The 21,917-nt window shown below is 59.2% G+C and overlaps 1 protein-coding gene across 1 annotated transcript in view; it reads left to right on the top strand.

Annotated features, from left to right (window-relative positions):
- Nucleotides 1-349: 349 nt before the first annotated feature.
- Nucleotides 350-21,917, top strand: part of RPS6KA2 (ribosomal protein S6 kinase A2) — a 102,217-nt gene continuing 80,649 nt past the window's right edge. The window contains exon 1 of the mRNA XM_039882289.1: nucleotides 350-671. Within this exon, the coding sequence (XP_039738223.1) occupies nucleotides 573-671 (99 nt within the window). The 5' untranslated portion in view covers nucleotides 350-572. The remainder of the gene's footprint in view (nucleotides 672-21,917) is intronic.

The following is a 21,917-nucleotide window of genomic DNA, read 5'->3' as shown; positions in this document are numbered from 1 at the left end:
GCACAGGCGGAGTACTACGCGGAGGGCGGGGGGAAGAGGAGGAAGGGCGTAGCGCCCGGGGCAGCAGAAACGAGAAGTGAACGCGGTGGTGCTAGTGGAGGGGGCACGAGGGCTTGGGCGTGGCTGGGCGTGGCAGCGGCCGCTGATTGGCCCGATAGTAGCAGAGGAGCGGGGCGGGGCGGGTTGCCTGGGCTGGTCTTCGCGGGGCCGGAGAAGGAGGAGCGCCTGGGCGGCGGACGTTCATTGGTGGGGCCCCGCGGCGGGCGGGGCGGGGCAGCGGGTGGTGATTGGCTGTAGTGGCTGTGGGCGGGGCGGGGCGGGGTCGCCTGGTCCTCGCCCCGCGGCGGCGGCGGCGGCGGCGGCGGCAGGAGGAGGAGGGATCGCTGGGGCCCCGGCCGCGGTGGCCGGCTCGGCCTGCCCTTTGTGCCCGCAGCCTGCGCCCCGCGCCGATGGCCGCGGCGCCGGGCTCCCAGGCCACGCGCGCCCGCCCGCGGACCTAACCTCCGCGCCTGGGATGCGCCGGGGATGCGCGTCCTCCAGCCCTGCGGCTCCTCCCGGCTGGGCGCGGGGCCATGGAGCTGAGCATGAAGAAGTTCACGGTGCGCAGGTTCTTCTCCGTGTACCTGCGCAAGAAGTCGCGCTCCAAGAGCTCCAGTCTAAGTCGGCTCGAGGTAAATGCCGTCACCTCCAGCGCGCAGGTTCCCAGGTTCCCGCCGCGCCCTGGAGGACGCCTCGGGTCTCGGGGCCACCCCGAGCCCATTGTCACATGCGCTGTACCCGCAGATGCATCGGGGAGTTAAAGTTATTTGAGAGCTGGTCCGGTTTTCCTAAAATCGAACGTTATTATTGGGACTTACTAGTAATTGGGCTGGTCTTCGGTCCTCAGCGGGGACTAAACTCTGCCCCTACCGAATCTCTAACTAATTTTGTTCCACGGTCTGGGCAGGATTTGGGGGTGGTCACCTGGGTGCTCTGGATGAGGAGGGCTGGACGGCACTCGGGGCGGCACCTCAGAAGTCCCAAGACAGAAGCTCCCCGCCCCAGCCTCTGTCGTGTTGACGGGTTCCTTGTACAGCAGCCCAGGGCCACGCCGGTTCCACGGCTTGGTGAAGGTCCTTCGCGTATTTGAATCAGTGTAGAATTAACAAAAAAGGATGAAAAAAAATTCAGCAACTCAATCCACTCTGGCCAGTCCGAAGCCAGTCCTAAAGGCGCCCAGTGGTGAAGTGCCTGATGCGGCACCCCTGGGCAGCTCTGGGCTGGACACGGATGGTCCTGCAACCCGGAGAATCGCGTCCTTTCTCCTCTCCCTCCTCGTGTCATCTGGGGGTCTCCAAGTCATCTGTGGGCCATTCTCTAATGTGGTTGGTTGTTTTTCCCCAACAATCAAATCTTACTATCTTCATCTCAATGTCCAAATGGCATTGTTGAATCTATAGATGACAAAATGGTGAAATGTGTTCTAGTCAAAAAGGGACATTGTGATGAAGGGGGTGGGGTTTCCCTTGACAGTGTCCTTGCCTTTGCCGTGAGGCTGGCACCTATGGAGGTTTTCGGCTTGTCTGTTTCTGTGAAGGCAAACGATTGGAACAATGTCACATTTTGATCTTGCTTTTCTTTGTTGCAGCTGCCATGGTATTAGCTACAGGCGTGGATTCTGTAACAATTAAGAGATTTTGAAGCAAAGCTCGGGAATAAGACATGAAGGCAACAGGGAATTTACTCATTTAAAAAGTTTCTGTTATGGTGTTACCGAATCTGAATTTAGAGTACTGGAAAGGATCTTTGTGGCTGGTTTCTGACTGTAAAACATCCTTTCGAACAAGTTTAACTATGAATCAAATAACGAAGGAGGGCTCGCTTTAAGCCTCACGCTGACGGAAATGAAACCTAAGTTCGCTGAAATAAGTCATTTCCTTGGGTCTTAGGGACTTTAAAAAGCTAAGTTGACAAGAACAGAAACTCAGAACAGTATTTACCTTTATACCTGATACATTTTTAGTCATCAAAACATGGAGTTTATTATACAACTCCTCGTCTCCTTTATCGTTCTTCCCTAGGGGAGGCACAAATGTGAGCCAGCCCCCTGCGTCGTTCGGGGGGGCCCCGGGCAACCCCACAGAGGGTCAGGAACCCTGTGACGGGGAGAACTGTGTCGTGGAAGTGCCTCAGACACAAATATGATGAGAACCAAGGCTGGGAGAGCATAGACATGAGGTATTTTCAACGTGAAAATTAAATATCTGAAAATCACTAAAAAAAGCCTCAGATACGCAGAATTGTCTAGAAGGACAATTCTGTGGTCTCTCAGTCCGTTATCTGAGCCGATGGCCGCACTGGGCGCTGGGACAAGCACTGGTAAGGATGACCAGCCCTGGTGCCATGCTCTGTTCACACACGCTCACCAGCATCCACCAGCTGATACTCGTGTAAATCTAGATGGGCATGTTAGACTATTCCCATTCTATTGCTGGGTGGGGTGAGGGGAATCCTGAGAAATGGAGAGGGTCTTGTTGAGAGCTCACGAACTAATTTTTCATGCGAGTGATTACAGAGAGCCTGCTCTGTGTTCGGCCCTTTTCCAGGTATCGTGCCCCAGACGATACAGGACGTAGAGATCCTGGCCTCATGGTGCCTCCACGACGGGAGTCCGTACATGGCTGGCCATGTGCTCCAGTCCAGTAGATGTCACGTTCCTGCCCCGCTACCTTCTCATCTTTTTTCCAGAGAATCCTGGCTATTCGTGTGTTCACAGCAGATTATCGGCTAAGAATCACTCATTAAAAAATGTGAAATTTAGGAGAGGCGTCTGTCAATAGTTTGAGATTGGGAACTAGGACATGTAACGCAATTAATACAGGTGTATATTTTCCTCTGTTGGGACTAATGGAAAAGATAACACGTTTTATATTCTTTAAAGAAAACATGGTTTTTATTGTTTCTGTGAAATTTATATTTTAAAGCATACACAGAGACTTTGGAAATTTTTGATTTCAAAATTTAAGATCTAATGATTAGCAGGAAAATAACAGTAGTTACTTTAAGTTTAAAACAGTATCGTCATTCTTAAAAGGGCCTTCAAGAAGAGACTTATGTTTTCATCCTGGCTTTTAAATTCAGCTCTACATCTAGCACTCAGCATTCGTACGCTCTAACCAACAGAGAAGCCAGCTCTCTTCATCAGACTTGAGAACAGTTTACGAATTGCTTAAATGTTTCTGTAGTGTGTCAGCGTGGCATCAACTGACATGGCTACATAACTGACTCCGGTGGGGATAGTTTCTCTGTGTGTGCCCTGGAGAGGCATCAGGGCCCGATGTCTGCCAGACCCTCAGCCACCAGCAGGCTCCGGCTCCAGGACGCTGGTAATGTCACCTGAGAACCACAGCCCTAGCTGGGAGCTGTGGCCATCACGTCACTCATCGGTCAGTCCATTTTGTAGATGGGAAAACGGGGCCCCGGGAAGCGAATGACTTGCTCGTGCTCCCACTCACACACGCTTTAAAGGCAGTCTCCACGTGCGAGCGCGTGCTGCCTAGTCTTAGTTTGAGCCATCTTGGTTATTGGAGTCACTGTGATCTAGATGAGACAAGGGGGGCGTGGGGGGTGGCAACGAATGTTTCAGAGGAAATCACTGTTTGGAGTATTTCGGAATGTTCGCCACAACCTAAGATTATTCTAGAGAGTGTCTTCTGGACGGTAGAAAGTTCTGGGTGAATTTGGACTTTGCATCAGTTGCACTTAAATTGGATCCCAGCTCTGCCTTTCACGGGCAGGGTGGTGCCTTATTCTTCTCCGCCGTGGAATGGGGTGGTGATAGTCCCCGCCCAGTAAGGCTAATGTGATGATCACGACCTGTCACGTGTGAGGGCTTGACGTGCAGTCTGGTTGACAAAACGCTGGTCACTCATTGTTGGCTATAGATATCGATAAAGTGCTTCCTCTTCCTCATCTTGCATGTGCCCCATGGGTCACCTGTCCTGACCGCCGGATGCATTACCAATGCCAGCACCCTCGCCAGGGCACCGTGGGCTACGGCGGCTTCTAGAGCCAGGTCCTGCCCCGGCGTCACTGTCCCACTTAGCAGAGCTTCAGGAGGAACTGTCCCCACTGGGCCTTCCGTGCTCCGGGAGAGCCACCAAAGGCGGGACGTACAAGCTCCAAAGCCTGACGGGGCACTGGGGGCAGTTGAGAGGGAGGTGGCTGGGAAGGGTGTATGAGTTTTAAGTCGATGAAAAGTGATATGGTTTACTCGGGGTCAGATTAATCCACCAGCTCCCTAAAGGCATCAGTACTCAAAGCGACTTCACTTGGGGACGCCCCAAGCACTAGTGGGGCGCTCGGATGATTACCTATCATTTCACCTGTTGTTCGCATTTTTACTGAAAGACAGTTGGGGGTGAATAAGATGGACAAAAGGAAAATTTCTTAGCCGAGATCTCGATGGTGGCGAACTTCTTTATTTATTATTTGCTCAACTGTTACACACTCGGAAGTCTTTGGCACAGGCCGTGCGCGTCGTGCTGAGCAGCGGGGTGGGGGCGCGTGCTCCCTGCCCTCAGTGACCGTACCATCCAGCGAGAGGCGGAAGCGGAAACGTGAGCCGGCTGCGTAGGGCGTGAATCCTGTGAAGCTATGGGCATCGTCAGAGTCGGTCTGATTTTATCGGCTGTCAAACCTTTTTGATTTCTCACGGTCACAGGTAAGCGAATGATACCGAGGCGCACATAGGGCTGCATTTTGCCGGCTCCCCTTCTGAGCAAAGCGCGCTGCTCTGACGCAGGGGAGCTGAGGCGCTCTCGGCAGACACCGTGAGGTGCTGGCTCCAGTCACGGACGGAAAGCAGGCTTCTCGGGAAGTTGAACATCGAGGCTTTTTCTTGGTGCCGATAGGTAAGCTGTTCTGTATCTTGGGAGCTTTCCAGGAAAACCATTTCTAATTAAAATGATTTCAGGTGCTTCCAATAAATGCATGCAAAGAAATTTTCTATATTAATCTTGATTTTATTGGGCTTTAGGACAATAGCCCCCCAAAATCAGAGAAGACGATCAATGGTCCATAATAGTGAATACTTAATTTGCTTATCGTTTTGCTTATTTACCCTTAAATTCCTTATTCACGCTCGTTTCTGTGGTATGCTTTATCTGTGCGAATTGATTACACGCTCTCTCTCCCTCCATCCAAGTGAGCTTGCCAAAGTGTGGTTGCTTATTCAAAAACGTGCGAAAAGAAAACCAAAAATATTGAGATTTCACCCGTTCTGCTTCCTTCACCTGCTTTCCCCATTCTCTCGGGAGACGCGTGTGCCGGCTCGGCTGCCGTCCACCGTGCCCCCGATGCGGCGGAGACGAGTTGCGCATATTTCTCATGCACTCGGGAGCAGAGGGACGGAATGAAAGAATGAAGTGCGTGTCCACTGGATTTCACTCCGTGTCTTGCGTGCTGGGCGCGCGGTTTTCTGTGCAGATTGCACAGTGGGTGGGAGACGGACGTGTGCCGTCTTTGGGGAGAGGGACCTGGGCCCCAGCGGGAGGACGCCGAGCAGGGCAGGTCTGCAGCGCGGTGCGGGTCGCCCCGTACCTTCGGGCGCTCCAGGGTACGCCTGAGCCCCTCTGCAGCGTGGGGAGACAGGATGGGCTCGTTCGGCGTGGAGTGGAGCGGCGACCAGCGCGTGGCCGGGGCACCCTCGACGCCTCCGCGGGGCTGTGCGCGGCACAGACACGTCCTCCGCACGCCCCGCCTGCGTTTCCGCCGACGCCGGGCCGTGTCGTGTCGCGTTCTCCCCAGCATTGTGTGTTCGCCGACGTGTTTACACTGGCGAAAGCTCTTAAGTCGAAGTCACGTAGGAATCCCCAGCAGTCTGGCAAGCTCCCGTGACTTACGAGCGAATGAGTCGGGCACGTGTATTCGGCACGACACATGGCGCATCAGGTCGGGTTTGCGGCTGCGTCGGAGGACTTCCTGCCGGCGGTCAGCACGGCGACGTGCCGTGCGCGGTTGTGACGAACCCCGAGGCCCGCACGGCAGGGCACGGCGGGCAGTGGCGGAGCCCCACGCGGGGACGTGGTGACAGCTGGAGCCGGCGTCTGGAGCCACCCATGTGTGCACCGCCACCGGAGCTGCTGGGGTCCCCGTGGGCCTGTGGCCCCGTGTTAGCGGGTCCCAATGCGTCGACTCTGGGAAGACCCACACCCCGATGTCTGGTCAGACTCCTCATCCCCACCGGCCCCCAGGAGCCGCCGTGACCCTGACCTGACCTTTCATGAGGACACTGGTCAGTCAGTGTAGAAAGCGCGAGCCTGCCCCTTAGGACACTTCTGCCCGCTGACCGCACCCCCCCGGGGCACTAAGTCCCCGCCCTCCTCGTGGCCATGGGGTTGCGTGACCCCCGCCCCAGTGTACAGACCCCTGGCCCGCGAACACCATTCAGGGTGAGTGTCAGGACAGAACTGATGGCCACCCGTCACTTGCATGCGTTGGTTGAGGCCCAGTGACAGGCGGCCGGGAGCCCGCTGACCAGAGAGCCCTGCTTGAGTCCAGCCAGGACACGGCAGCCACCCCGCCACGAGCTTGGGTGTGCAGCGGCCCCTGTGGCCTGCAGGCTGTCACCCGCCCAGAGCCCCTGCCTGTGTCACGCCCCCTGCACTGGCCGTGCCCAGCCTCGCTGGCCGCCCCCCGTCCTGGCCCCTCACGTCCCTCGTCCTGCCGGAGCCTTGCCAGGCCACCTCGTCCCGTCGAGCTTCTGTCTCCTCAGCCACCACGCGGCGTCAGCCACGTCATGGTGCTGCCTGGTTCCTGGACGCTCGAACGTGACAGGACGCGCGCCTCGTCACGGGGTGGGGGTTGCACTTGGACCTTTTGGCGTGACACCAAGCTGGCTGGACCCTCTCTGTAAGGGGGTGCGCGTCAGTGGAGGGCGAAAGGCTTTTCTCCTTGGCCAGCCCCTCTCCCTCACCTTCTGCGTGCACATCTGCTTCAAGTTCGTGTCCCCGCGAAGCCGGCCTTTCCCAGGTCGCAACTCTGCTCAGGGCAGCGAGAGCGAAGGCTGACTCTACCCCGGTGTCATTCGGATGTGATCTGTGGAGACGGCAGCTCCTGTAAAGCAGGGGGGCGTTCACGCCGTGGTCCCGCCGTCAGCGCTCTGGCCCCGGCCCTGCGCGGGTCCGAGGAGGTCATCTGGCTTCGGACAGAAAAGGGTTGTGGCTCTTTTACTCTCTGAGATGAAATCAGTACGATTCGAAAGAACACGAAGCGGAGAATGTGCATTCGGCTGCTGGCCTGTGTGTTTTCTCCAGGGGCCAGAGAGAGGTTCTAAGTAAGATCGACACGCTTCCCCCGGACGCTTGTCAGCCACATTTTCCGGTCCTGGGCTCGCTGGGTGGACACTGGCCAGAACACGAGCAGGACCCGCTGTGCCGTGCCCGTGCCGTCAGCGTGAGCTGCGACGTTCTTTGCAGCGACACGTCTCGGCCACACTGTCCTGCCTGAGGGCCACGGGCACATGGCATTCACTCAGTAAAACGTGAGGCAGAACCCACCAGGGAACAGGGTGGGGGTCCCTCCTCAAGACTGCTCTGGAGTGGCTGTGGAAGAGAAGCTCTAGTGACTGCTAAAGAAACTGCTCATTTAGGTCTCAGTTTTGTCGGTGTTTGACCCAGGGCACTTGCGAACTTTCCAGAAGTGAGGTTAGATGCAGCATGACCGTCCATGTGTGTTCTTGCATCCAGACTGTCGTGTAGACGGTCTCTGAGGCTGGAGAACGAGACGCTCCTTGTGAAACGAGGGTTATGGCAGAGAAGCGGAGAAGGCGCCTCGGGCGTCCGCGCGAGGAAACCGGACGGCTGGGGGCCGGGCAAGCGGGGGGCGGCAGGGGCCCCTGGAGTTGGCGGACCCCGCAGCACCTGCCCGCCCGCCCGCGAGGCGCCCCGCTCACCAGCTGTCAGCGCGTCCGGGCACCGTCCACCAGGGAAACGCCAGAGACACTGGTGCCCCACGGCCCACGGCGGCCGTGACACACTCGTCTCGTGACTTGCTAAAGTGACCCTGTTTTGGCCGACTTAGCAGATAGAGGAAGGAAAGAAAACGAGGCGAACACAGCAGGAAAGAGGGGGAGCTGAGGCTGAGGGCGCCTCGCGCTCTGCTCCTGGGCAGACGAGGGAGCCGTCATCCGTCGCCGACGGCCTTCGTCCCGAGCCCGGCACGGCTTGGGCTGGGGCAGGACTCCGTTTACAGATCCCAGCAAAGCGCGAACGGGGGAGTTCCAGTGTGTGACCCCGTGAAGACCCGGAGGGCGCGGGGACCTGCAGCCTGGGGCTCCCGGGCACGCTCAGCGCTCAGCGTGCACCGCCACGGCTGCGGGTGCGAGGCCTCGTCCCCACCCCACCAGCGCGGCTCGCTGTGTCCTGTGCCGACTGGTGCTGTCGAGGTCGGTGAGCGTCCAGCTCCAACCACTGTGAGGAGGTGAGCGTGCTGTTGAAATAAACGGCCGCGGGCGTTTTGCGTGCGGCGGGGGAGGGAGGCGGACACGTGTCCAGGCCGCCGGGAGGGAGCCAGGGGCTCCCGTGTTTACATGTCATCGCCCCACTCCCCACCCAGCCGAGAGGCTGAGCCTAGCGCCTCTCACCACCTGAATGGACCTTCTGTGTCACTCCTCAGCCTCCACTCCAGCCGGGCGCTGACCACCCTCCAGGTCACCTTCTACCCCACGAGCCCTTCCTCCCCGACCGTCTGTCATCTGTCGTTCGGCCCCCTGGGCCTGCGCCCGCCCGCTCTGCTCCCGGTCCACTCTCTGTCTATGCCCAGGACCCCTGGCTCTGAGCTCCCCGGGCACCTGGCTTCAGGCCATGCCTTTCCTCTGAGGACCCCGGAGCACCCACATCCGGACGGGGCAGGTCTGTGGGAATCGGGGGCGCGGCTCACAGCTGAGGGCCAGGACGCAGTGCAGGGTGCCGCCCCGAGTCCTAGCCTGGAGGGCGAGGGCAGCTCTGTCACGGCCGCGGCCGACAGGAGCGGAGCGTGCTGGACAGAGAAGCCCGGGAGGGGGCCAGCCCTGTGGCGTGGGCTCGGCGCCCATCTCCGCGATGTCTGGAGTTCCAGAATGTTCCCTGCATCGCGGATCCCCCCGCAGGATCAGGGGGCCTTGGAGCCCCACACCTCCTCTGCTGCGGGGAGGACGCGTCTGTCCCCCACGCTGTCTTCTGCGTGGCTGCGGCTCTGCTCAGGCTCGAGTGCCGTGCGGGGCTGTAGAAACCGTGCTCGGACCAGCCTGTGGCCGATCCGGGGGCATCGGGCCCAACCCTGGGTGGCCCCGTGTCCAGGTACAGCTGTGAGTGTCCGTCAGGACCATCCCCTGCCGTGCCCTATGTGGACACCCTCTGTGAGGCGTGTGCTTCTGGGTCATTCCGCGTGAGGTCCCTGGAGGCCCCTCCGGCACTTCCGTCTCAGGTGCTGACCGAATATTCACCAGGTGCCTGGGCGTTCCTGTACGACGTGGGTTTGGGAACATGGCAGTGACCGAGACTGACGAGGGTTAATGCCACTGCGTGCGACGTGGCTGAGAACCGTCGCGGGACCGTGTGCCCGCGTGGGCCGGTCCAGGCACCCGGCCGCTTACTCCCTGACAGTCTGCTCTGCAGCGTTCTGGAACCCTCCGTGGACGGGGCGTCTGACCCACATCCGCAGCACAGCGGCCGCGGTGCCATCGTGCAATAACGATGGAGGAAATAAATCATTTTTATCACTTAAAAGTTTTTAAAGCCATAAAATATCTTTAAGGGTTGAGAAACTATCAATATTTTAAAAGCAGATTAGAAAGTTCAGAACGCATTAATGCTGGCAATTTTTCCTAACTGCGAAACGGCTCGCGTCAGCGGGGACTTTTGTTCCGAAAGCTGGTGCTTTCGGGAGAGTGGCTTTGATTCCAGGAAAGATGGCTTCGTGACATCCCCAAGGGCAGTTTCTCATCAAGTTTAAAAGCTTTCGGACTCCGAATGCCGTAATGTTTGTGGTAATTTCACTTTGAAGCTTGCGAGCCACAGACTGTCACGACCCTAGGAGGGGCATGGCCTGGGCCTTCCCGCCAGCTCCTCTTCCCCGGAGTGCGGCCCCTGCCCGCGGCGTCCCCGTGGCCCTCGCTCAAGCCCAGTGGCACGTGACGGTGAGAGCTTTTCTGTCCTGACTTCACGTTCCAGGAAAGTCGCGGCTTCTCCCGAGGGCCAGAGGGACAGCAGCTCATTCTGACGTGACCTGGATTCTCGTTCTCGCCCGCAGGCAGGACTTCTCTTTGGAGAAGAGACAAGGTGTCCCACGTGACATCTTTAGAAGTCCGCGGACACCGCCCTTCCATGGCGTCCCACCCCAGCCTGCCCCCGCTCCTCCCGCTGTCCCTTCTGCAGCCTCCGGCCCTCGCTTTGTGCCCAGTACGCAGACAGTCCCCGGCGGCCTGTGGGCGTGTGGGGCCGTGTTCTTCGTGGCTCCTGGCCGGTCCACACCCGTGGAGTCCACGCACCGGCTTTCCCGCCAGGGGATCTGCTGAGATGCAGCGGACGTGCCGCGGGCGGCAGGAAGTGACGTGGCACGAGCTGGGGGCCAGGCCCTGGGCTTGGGGCCGCCCCCCGGGCCCCTCGGCCAGCTCCTGGCGCATCCGGGCCCAGCCCAGTGTCCACCAGTGGCCCCTGGGCCAGGCCTTAGGCTCGGGGCCGCCCCCCGGGCCCCCTGGCCAGCTCCTGGCGCGTCCGGGCCCAGCCCAGTGTCCACCAGTGGCCCCCAGGCCAGGCCCTAGGCTCGGGGCTGCCCCCCGGCCAGCTCCTGGCGCGTCCGAGCCCGGCCCAGTGTCCACCAGTGGCCCCCGGGCCAGGCCCTGGGCTCGGGGCTGCCCCCCGGCCAGCTCCTGGTGCGTCCAGGCCCAGCCCAGTGTCCAGCAGTGGCCCCCGCAGCCTTGGTGGGTCGGACACTGAATAATGGCCACAGAGAGAGCCACGTCCTAATCCCAGGAACCTGTGCATGTCACCGCACTGTGAGAGGCTCTTTGCAGATTGGATTAAAGTGGGGAGCCGGAGGTGGTCCTGGAGTGTGCACCCTAATGTCATCACAAGTGTCCTTGCAAGAGGGAGACGTGACCTTGGAAGGGGAGCACGGACGTAACCTGGTGACGGAGGAAAGCGACGGAGCCTGGACCGACTCCCCCACAGCCGCCGGGCGCGTGCCTGCCCACAGGTGACGCAGTCGGACTTCCGACCTCCGAGAGAGAAACCTACGCAGCTTCGAGCGACAGCGCTTGTGGCGATGGTCACAGCCACCAATGGGAACTGACACAGCGGCCGGTCTGGTTGGAGGGAAGATTCTAGTCTGTGGAAGAGGTGGGGCGGGCAAGGGGTTCACCCCCGGCCTCCGGTCTTGGGGGATGGGGCAGCTCAGGGAACAGTGCCAGACACGCTCATGGGGGTGTTGCAGGGCCTGGCGGGGTCAGCACAGCTGTGTCCAGGGCTCCTCCTCGGTGGGGGCTCGAGATGCACGGTTAATGCGGGACCCCTCGCCAGCCATCTCCGTGCATGCTGAGTCGTGCCTGGCGTCCCGCCCCATGGTGACAGGAAGCTCCCCTGTCATCAGCTTCCGCCCCCTAAACATCTGTGCAGCACCCCTGAAGGGGGAGCCCGTGTCCTGGTGCATCGATATTCCAGCGGGGAGAGTGAAGGGCCAGGTTTACACGGAGAAACGCACCCATTTCAGAGTCAGGGATAAAACCCCTGTGGAGTGAGCGGGGACCCCTGGGGCAGAGGGATCATTTTCATAGCAGGGGCCCGGAAGGGGGCTCGGGCTCACGCCCGCAGAGCTGAGTGGCCTGGGGGCGCAGTGCCCGGTGTTCTGAGTGTCTCCGGGGAGGGGCGGGGTGCAGGGTGCAGAGTCTGACTGCAGCGAGGCGTCGGAGGCCCAGAAGTGTCCCACGGGTCAGGGGCTCGTCTGGCTTGGGGAGCTTCTTCAGAATGGAGGAAGGGAGCCAGCCCTCCGGGAGACGGGCTGGAAAGCTGGCATTTGGCAGTGCCCCTGGGCGCAGACCCAGCCCCAGCATAGACGAGTGGGGAATCAGGTGACCCCCAGGCCTGGGGAGAGCTGCCCCATGAAGGCAGTGCCGGGCGCGTGGGAGGCTCTGCCGGGTGGGGGGCAGGGAGGCACGGGGGCGCCCCTTCGCAGGTGCCACTTCCAGATGCCTTCAGAGGGCGATTCGCTTTGCAAATTAAGGCGGGAGACACAACTGTTATTTAGAAGCTCGTGCTCCTGCCATACTGCCTTCTGTGAACGGCCCAGGTCCTGACCTGTCCAGCCCCGTCCCTGGTCCTCCCCGCCAGCCGCAGGCCTCGCTGCAAATCCGTGGTTGTTCAAACACGTCGGAAGCATTAGGAGAAACTGTGGAGGCAGCTTCGAGTGAAGGGGCCCGAGCAGCCGTGTTTCAGGACTGGAATGTTCCCGGTCACAGGATCAGACTCCTCTCCGACTCAGAAAACTCAGACTCGCGCTCCCGGCAAAGGCTTGAGATGGGGGACAGGTCCTGGAAATGTGCGGCGGAGACGGAGGGGGCTCCACCTCCTCTGCGAGTCCTCAAACCTTAACTCCTTGTTTATAAGATACATCCTTAATGGGGCCGAAGCGAGGGAGGCGGGGGGGGAAGCGAAGAAAGAAGCGTACAGGAAGGAAGCGGCACGTGGAGGTAGGGAGAAGGTCGCGTCAGGAGGCGAGGGGCCGACTCTGGGCCGACCGGCTGGCCCCGCAGAAAGCAGGGCGGGGGGTTTTCAGCCCGTGAGGCCGGCCGGCCGCAGGCTCCGCACAGCCCTGCCTGACCCACAGTCGGGTCCCGTGATTAGACGCAGTCGACAGGAAGGGGACAGCGGGCGACATGCCTGTCCCCTCGCCCTGCTTACTTACCGCTGCGGCTCTGAGGGTCCAGGGCCCCCGGCTGCAGTGAAGGCGGTGTCCACCCCCAGGGCACCCTGCGGGGCGGAGCGTCCTCCCACAGCCGAGGTCTTGGCGCCAGTTCTGCATCTGTGTCACAGTCACCTTCGTCTGAAATCCGGACTGTGGAACAGTAACGTGAAGAAGGATTCAAAACAAAACAGAATGGGCATCGAGTCTAGGAAAGGTACTTGCGAATTATACTTAGCCTCCCACTTCTCAGCGTCTGCCAGGGCTCTGGCTGTCATGAGCGAGTGCGCGTGTTCCTCGTCCAGAGCAAACCTCGTGAGCACACTGCAGCGTAGCCGTCCCATTTCACATGCTTCGATGGCCAAGTCTGTGCCAGCGCCACCTCTTCACTGTCGTGACCTCGTCACCAAAGATCTGGTACATCAGACGATGGACGAGACCGACGTACGAGATGCAGACCTGCGAGCAGGCCGCCCCGTCTGCCCTGGAAGTGCCCACGAACTGTGCGACACGCGTAAGCTGACCGCACAGGAGCGCGTCTGTCCTGGCCACCGGGGGTCCTTTCCTTAGACCTTCGCTCGCAGGTGAGGTGACGGGCGGCCAGTTCTTCCGGAACGCAGGAAGCGCACGTTCGTTTCCTGTCCGTCCTCGGCCACCATTGTCTGTGCTGGGCGTTGTCTTTTCATTCAGAGGGAAGACACGGCCATTGGGTCTACCTCCCCTGATGCCGTCGGGCCGCTCGGGCGCAATGAGGGTGACGAGTGTTTGACGCACTCGTCGAACTTCAGACGCCCATCGCGGTGACACCTTGGCCACCCATGTACCCGTTTCAGAATGCCTGATTTACGTGACATTCGCCATGAAGGATTTCTGTCTAACAGGATACTTGGTAATAAAAACATGATGTCGAAATGAACAGCGAGAACTATGATGACACGGGAGTGGAGAAGGAATCAGAACAAGGGAAAGAGTAAGCGATTAGAAAAACAGAAAGAGCAAGAACGAGTGATTCCAAGCTGAAAAAGTCTCCTTCTCTTGAAATGAGTGGACAAAGATATTTCCTGATTCCCTGAACATTCCAGTGTGTGAATTCTCCATTTTCAAGTAATCACAGGTTAATAAAATATACTTGACACCAAAGCTTTTCTAAATAGAATTAAGCTTTGATGATTCAGAACGTACTGTATGATGTTTCGCTGTCCCCGGGCCATCGGCGTACGTGTCCCGTGTCCCCCCTTGCCATCGGCGTACGTGTCCCGTGTCGTCCCCGGGCCATCGGCGTACGTGTCCCGTGTCCCCCCTTGCCATCGGCGTACGTGTCCCGTGTCGTCCCCGGGCCATCGGCGTACGTGTCCCATATTACCCGCAGTGTCCCATGTGATCCCGGGCCGCCGGTCGTGTCACCGTTGTGTGGTCCCTCACCTTGGCTCCAGCAGCGTCACGTAAACGTCACGACCGTCTCATTCGGCCACCAGGTGCCCAGCACTCTTTCCTGTGGTGACGCTGAGAGTCCGTCTCAGTCAGGGATTTCCGCTCGCATCGTCCACTGGAACCTGCTTCCAAAGGGCTCGTGCAGAGCCGCAGTACGTGAAACAGATTTTGATGGAGAGACACTCTGGGTGCCTGGCGGGTGGCCTTGATGCCCTGTGACCCGCCCCCCACTGTGGGTCTGGGGCCAGGGTCCCAGAGAACCCCAGTTTGAAAAGCAGCAGTCTAGAAGAGCGTTTGTTCACGGGGAGGAACTAAATCACGGCCTCCTGGTCTTCGCCATCTCCAGCCCCTCGTCCCCGAGTGGAGGAACACCCCCCCCTGCACCTGGCGGTTTCCCACGCATCGGCGGGCTCAGTCTGACTTTGGGCTGACCCTGGGACCCACACACGCCGGCAGTGGCGCTCAGAGTAGGTCCCCGTCTTCAATGGTTTAGTTTCTCGTGTCGAGGTCGTTTTCTGGTTTGTAGAAGTCCTGTTTTTCAGAGGTATTTGCAGCCTCCTGGTGGTCTGGGTTGAGGACACGGCGTGACCGTGTACGCGCAGCAGCCGCGGAGGAGGCAGAGGGTGCTCGCTCCTTGCTGGTGGCGCCCTGCCTGGCGTCCGGGACTTGGCTCCGGTGCCACGTAGGTCCAAGTAGTGGCCAAAATGTGATGTCTCCCCGAGATGCAAAGGCCGCCCCGACCTCTCCCGCCCAGAGATGGGGTGATTCCGGATCTGGAACTGGAAGTTCTCGGAGGGATTTTTCTTCCACCTGCCCATAGATCGTCAGATTCGGTGAGACAAGCGTGTTTTTTCATAGCACCAAATTGACTTGAGTTTATGTGGGCACAGAGATATTTGTTACCACCGCACAGATGAAGTCACCTCACTTCTAACCGTGGTGGCTGAGGGAGCGGACTTCGCACCCGGGGGACCCATTTCTCGAGTGTGTCGTGCCCCCACCCCCGTAGACTCTCGCCTGTCAGGGAGCAGACGTCCTGTGGACATTGCCATCATACGCGGAGCCGACGTCTCTTGGTGGTCTCTGTGAAAAACTCCAACATTTTCCCCGAGAACGGACTCAGAATTAAAATCAGATACGTGAGGAGAATGCACTCTGCCGCCCGTTTGAAGCTGCACCGTCATGAAGGCACCGGGAAACCTCAGTGTCCTCGCTTCGTCCCAACTTCCCTCAACACCGTGACTTTTTCCTCGTTTTGTCAACAGCTTTATGAGATCCACTGCACGTACCCCACAATTCGCCCCTGAAGTGTGCAATCCACGTGTTCCGTAGGTTCACAGAGCTGCACAGCTGTCACCGCAATCTAGGACTTTTCCGTCACCCTCCAAAAAATCCCTTGTGCCCAATAGCGGTGACTCACCCGTTCCCCCTCCCCGGCCCCTCCGACAGCCCTGGGAACCACTGCCCACTTCCCGTGCGTGTAGCTCAGCCTGCCCTCGACACTGCGTGCCAGCGGACTCATACGACACGGTGCTGCGTGACTGGCTTCCTTCACTTTGTGCGTGAGGTGCATCCGCGTCGTAGCAGGTGCGTCTGCTTACGCCGGCTGGTCTGTAACTCAGTGACTTACGCAGGGGTCACGGTGGACGCTGGGCTGTTTGCAGTCTCGGCTCTTGTGACCAGGGCCACCGTGGGCGTGTGTACAAGCTCTCGTGGGGGTGTCACGTCCTGGGGATGTACACCCGGGACCGGAACGGCTAAGTAACTCCGTCTGCGCGTCCAAGGGTCTCCCCGACCAATCTCCGGGGCGGCGGCAGGGGGGCCCGGCCCTCCCCCAGCTTCTCACCACACCCGTCACCGTCCACCTCCGTCCACAGCCATCCTTTGCACCGCCGTGGCCCCGACGCTGAGTGCTGTTGGCACCATGTCTTCTTCAGAGAGATGTCTGCTCAGGTCATTTGCCCGTTTTTAAACTTAGGTGATCGTTCTGATCATTACCGAGCTACAGAGTTACTGACGCGTTCTGGAAACAGGCCCCCTGTCAGGTGTGTTATTGGCGAGTGTTTCCCTCCGCTGGGCGGGTCGTCTGAAGCTTCTGGACGGGGGTGTTTGCAGCCAGGTGCCGTAACCGTTGAGCTGGCCGTATTGTTCCACTGTGACTGCGGCCACTTTGGGGGCCCCTGAAACCTGCTCGCGCACCCAGATTTCTAGCGGGGTGCTGTGCTCGGCACAGCTTTGTGCAGAATTAAATTCCCAGTGCCACTGGCTTTTCTCGTAACAAAGCAGGGAAGGAGAGGAGTCTCTAGCTTGGTTCCCACAGTGAACAGGTAAGCGTGTTTCAAAGAAACCGGTTTTAACTCTCTACGAGCACTCGGGTCTGTGGCTCTCAAAAGAAACAGGGTCCAGATGGCTGGAGTCCAGTCAATTTCAATGGTCCTGTACTGTGGCCACCGTTCGATTTTGACACAGGCACCTAATGTGTGGAGCCCCGCCCCACCCCCCCGTGGGGTGACCTTGTGCTGTCCTTGCTCTCCCGCAGAGGCGAATCCGGGTTCTGAACCTGCCGCAGGAAACCAGGACCCAGAGGCCGGTGATGGACGGCAGGTGGGGACATGCCTTAGGCTGAATTCACGTCAGCCGGCAAAGTGACAAGCTCTGCTGGGTTGGCTGTGTCTTGGGCAAGGTGATGCCTTTGTCTCTCGACCATTCATCATCCGGTTCCGTTTAGGGTCTTATCACCGCAGAAAGAAAGCAATCTTTTAGTTTGCTCTTTTCAGTGAAATTCATGTGCCATTTTTATTTTTATGTCACCTTTAAAACGTCTCGGCTGAATGCAGACAGGGGAGTGTGTGAGTGTTCCTGCACGCATGCCCATCTGCGTGCCGCCCCCACACAGCCCTTTGGCTGCTAGAATCGTAGGCTATATGTTAATTTCTTGCTATAATGTCATATCAAATTTAAATGCCTGGATAGAAAGCATGGTATTTTACAAGTTAAATAGGAATATCTACTAAAGACTCACAAATATAAATTATGATATTCTCGTTGGATTAAGCCTTAACGAGCAATTTTAAGTTCCAAGCCAGAACTCGAGGAGCCCAGGTTAAAGCTTGTCGCGTAGGCTGCAGGTGACCAAGGGGCTCCCTTCAAGGAGCTCACAGTCTGCTTAAGGAGATGAGCATCACGTTCTGGGAATGATTGTGAGTGCGCCAAGGTTCTGTCCGTGCGTGGCTCAGACAGAAGGAGCCCACCGTGAGTAGATCCACTGCGGACCCGCGAGCCGTAGCAGAGAGTCTTGGAGGGCTGCACTTGTCATGGGCATCATGAGCCAGTGTCCACTGGCCACGGGCCTCGGGGACCAGGACCCAGTGCAGATGGCTTGGTTGCAAGTTGCAGCTTCTCCCCAGCTGGGATCTGTAGACGAAGTCTGTTTGGATGTGGTCTAGGGGATGCAGAAGGGAGTAGGGGTGACCTCGGGCACGGGGGGCTAGTTCCAGTGATGAGCCTGTGCCAGCGGAGCCAGGGAGGGCAGGAACGGGCACCTGTGGGGCGGCAGCTGCGGGAGACCCTGGGGCGGCCCGGCCCGCAGTTGCGACGTCGGCAGAAAGTGGCTTTGCTGTTGAAGGGTCTGTGTGCTCCCCTGACCTCAGAGGCGCAGGGCTCCGAGCTCACGGCCTGTCCACGCTCGGGCCACATAGCACCCATCCCGTGAGGCCATGAGGGCATTGGCCAGTCGGGCCACCGACGGACGGGCACCGCAGCCTCACCCCGGCCCCCCGAGCAGCTGCCATCCACCCTGGCTGGATCAGCTCCCGGCAGCTTCGGTCACCCGGGTCAGGGTGCACGGCCACTCTGGACAGGACGAAATGTGGGGGCCACCCCGTGTCTGCTCCTGGCTCCACGTCTCAGTTCCCCGCAAGCTCACGCCCAACACCCAGGTGGGTCACACGGCAGACTGGTGCCATGGGGAGGCTTTGAGAGGACAGGGAGACCTTTCCTCGCTGTCATTAGTGGACTGCGATGTCCCCGTTTAAGTGGACTTTGAAACTTCGCACACTGCTCGCGAGCACTTCCCAGACCGTTCGTCCAGACCCGTCTCGGCCGGAGCCGTCCGTGCAGGGCAGGGCGCACGTGACCTGCACAGAGGTGTCACTCCCCGGCCACTCCAGCGGGAAGCGGCTCCTCGGGGTGCTCTCAGCGTGCTGGCAAACCGGAGCCCCTCCCTGTTTTATCCTTGTCCCTCCTTTCGCCGTGGACCCTCTGGCATGTCGTCCCTCCGGTCCTGCGGCCCGCCCCTTCTCCTGAGCGGCCTTGGAGGGGAGAGGCCTTCGGGCCGGTGGAGAAGTTCTCGGCTGCGGCCGCTCCCCTCCCACCGGTAAGCGGCCAGGTGTCCAGTCCCTGCCCCGCCCGGCACCAGCTGCCCGTTTGGCTGGTGTCGGGGTGTCTTCACATCCCCCCGTCCCAGCAGCAGGAGTAAGGAGCGCGTTTGCTGGCCACGGGCGTCCCCAGCCCGCCCCCGAGGCTCGGCCACCCTGAGGCTCCGTGGCGATGCCTGTGCCTTCGCCTCGCAGCTTCGGTCAGCAGAACCCGCCGGCTGCCTTCCGCGGTGCCCGGCCACCCATGGGTGTAGGGTGGTATGAAGGCCCCCGGCACCCTCGGGAACCCCGTCTCACGCCGGAGCTGCTTCCCCAGATGACCCATCGTCTCCCCACCGCTCACAGCACCGTCCCTGCTTCTCCACAGACCTTCACAGCCGCTGTCGCTCTGTGAGGGTCCCGAGAAGGCCGGGCTCGGCTCCTGCTCCGTGTGCCTCGTCGTCACCGGGACCCCACTGCCTCGTCATCGGCACTTTGACTCCGTCTCGACAGCAGACACGTCTTTCCTGCTCCTCGTCACTTCCTCCGACACCGTCCTCGCTTTGCGAGCCCCGCAGCCCCAGAGACAGCCGGGCGCTGCCCACTCCGGCCCGGTGAACTCGCTTTCAGGTGCAACAAGGAGCTTCACGGGGAAGCGTTTACAAGTAGATTTGAGCTGTGTGTGTTCACGTCGCGACAGCGTCGTTTACGTGGATTCGAGAGCGTTCTACGCATTCCGTGCACGAGTGAGGACATGGGGCTTGGTTTTCATTACTCCCCGTCTGTGACGCACGCGGCCTGGGGCGCTTGGCGTGTGCGAATGGGGTCACCGGGCAGTCAGGCCCGAGGCGGACAGCGAGCTATTTTTGTTTGTTTTTTTAATTTCTAATTCCTTCATTTATCACTTTTTTGTTTTTTTGAGGTGAGGACAAGAAGTATTTTGCTGTTTTTTTTCTTTTAAGAAGCACTAGATATGCAGGATATTTTAATAAGTTGCTCCCTGAGTCTACGAGGCAAAAGCAATAGGACTAACATAATAAAAATGACTTCGAGTTTAAAATTTAATTTCCTACTGATCGTGATGGGACCACGTTCAAAGTGCACGCGTGTCCCATTTGCCAATCTCTCCGCTTTGTGAAGAAAGGAGCTGCTTTCACTGATTCCTGCACGTCTGAAATTCCCTTTCACTTGTGATGGTTCATACGCTGCTGTATCATCTGGTTCGGAAACCAGGGCCAGGACGGCAGCTTCTGTGCTGAGCTGCTGTTTCGGGTCCCGTGACCTGTTCAGCCAGCCTTGGGTGCTGATTCTCAGATGGGTGAGGCGAGCTGCAGCACCAGAGGGCCTTCGGTCCATCAACGGCGAGATGTCCCGAATTCCCAAGGCAGCGCGTCAGAGGGGGTTAGATGGATTCAGACAGGAGACGTCGCCTCTGCCTGGAGTGACTCATCTGCTCCCTCACGGAAGCGTCTCGAGTGAGGTTCTCCAGCAGGCCGGGCGCTCGCCCCCTCCAGCTTCTGAGGGCCCCGGGCATCCGGGCTCATGGCAGCCTCTCTCTCATCTCTGCCCGCCATCACGAGGCACTCGGTGTGTGTGCCATCACATGACCTCCTTTCTGGGACAGCCCCCCCCATGGCAGGTGACGGCCCACCCTGCTACCGTGTGCACCCATCGTGACTAATACGTCCGCAGTGACTGTGTCCCAGACAAGGTCCCATTGTCAGGGACTGGGGGCTAGGACTTCAACACATACTTCTCCAGGGGACACAGTGCAGCCCCTCACCATGCCTTTACCTGGCAGGCCCAGCACCGCCCGGCTGGACACGTTCTGCTGACACTCCAGAGACCTCGTCACCATTGAGCTCTTCGCTTTGCTCACATCTGCTGTCATTCAGAGACGCCCCAGCACCTTCTGGAACGAGAGGGTGTGGCTGATATCTTTGCCGAGCCTGACACTGGCTCTCTCCATCCTCTGGTAAAGATTCGAGCGTGCGTCCCGGGTGCCCTGCACCCTGAAATAGCACCTTCTGTCTCCAGATCCGATGGAGAGCTGACGTCACAACCGGAGTCTGTCCACCAGCCTCGCCTTGACGTTCATCTGCCAGACCCCGGGGCCCTCATTCCGGCCCCCTCCTCCGAGCCCGCCGACGTGGACACCAGCGACGTACTGTTCTCATCGTAGCTCCCGCTATTTCCAGGTTTTAAGTGGAAAGTGAAAAGGACGACCAGGAAAAGCAGCAGCCGCCCCAGCCAGACGGACGCAGGCCGCGGCGGGGAAGCTGCTCGCCACCTCCGGCCCCCGCGTCTTTCGCTTGAGTTGTTCATCTCACCCGCAGGCGCTCTCCCCGCCAGTCTGTGAGCCCCCCACATCACCCCTGTGCTCCTGACAGCGAGCCCTGACCCAGCCAGGCCCCCGACCCGGCTCTGACGCCCGCCCCTCATCGTCCGTGCACCTCACGTTTCGCATGCCCGGGACCTCGACATCGGCGTTTGGGGGCACAGGGTCCTGTCTCCCCACTTAGCTTACACGTTTCCTGCGTTCGTTTACATCATAAGAGTTTCGTTTATCTTGTTTACCAAGTAAGCGAGTCAGAAATTCTGGACATGCTTCTAACAAATACAACTTGTGTGGGCCTAAACATTTCTCAAACATCTTTTCTGAGGCTGGCGTCACATGCTGTGTTTTTAAGGAAGAGATGTTGGGGACACAGTAATGTGTCTAAAGCACAGCACCACGTGTCCCTAGTTTCTGCTAAAATGCGGCCTTGGAACAACATTAAAAGCTGCACGTCCAGCGTTTCCAGTCTCCAAAAGTGCCTTTAGGCGCTGACCGAAAAAACAGGGATGGAACAAAGGCCTCAGGGCAGAATGCATCGGTAGTGCGGCTGGCTTTCCATAAAACGTGCCGGTTTCAAGGACTTCTGTTCTGCGGCACGCCCTGTCCGTCCAGTGAGGGGCGGCTCCGCTGGGCCAGTGACTCAGGCTGGCTCGTGTTCCAGCTGCAGGGTGACCCTTACCAGGACGGTTGAGGTGTGTTCCCAAAGCCACGCACAGAGTCCAGCAGCTCCGCAGACTGTCCTGCCTGTTCCTTTTCTTTCTTGGCGTGAAAACCAGCACAGGTGCACGGCCAGCCCGTGTGCGCCCACTTCCGCGGGAGGCGTGGAGCCGCGCGACCCCAGGGAGCCTTGGGCTCTTGCTGGGGGTAGGAGGCAGCTG

The sequence above is a fragment of the Pteropus medius genome, unplaced genomic scaffold (genome assembly GCF_902729225.1).
Source record: "Pteropus medius unplaced genomic scaffold, Ma_sr-lr_union100, whole genome shotgun sequence".
Taxonomy (NCBI): Eukaryota; Metazoa; Chordata; class Mammalia; order Chiroptera; family Pteropodidae; genus Pteropus; species Pteropus medius.
The sequence above is the reverse complement of the archived record's forward strand: the minus strand, read 5'-3'. Positions and strand labels throughout refer to the sequence as shown.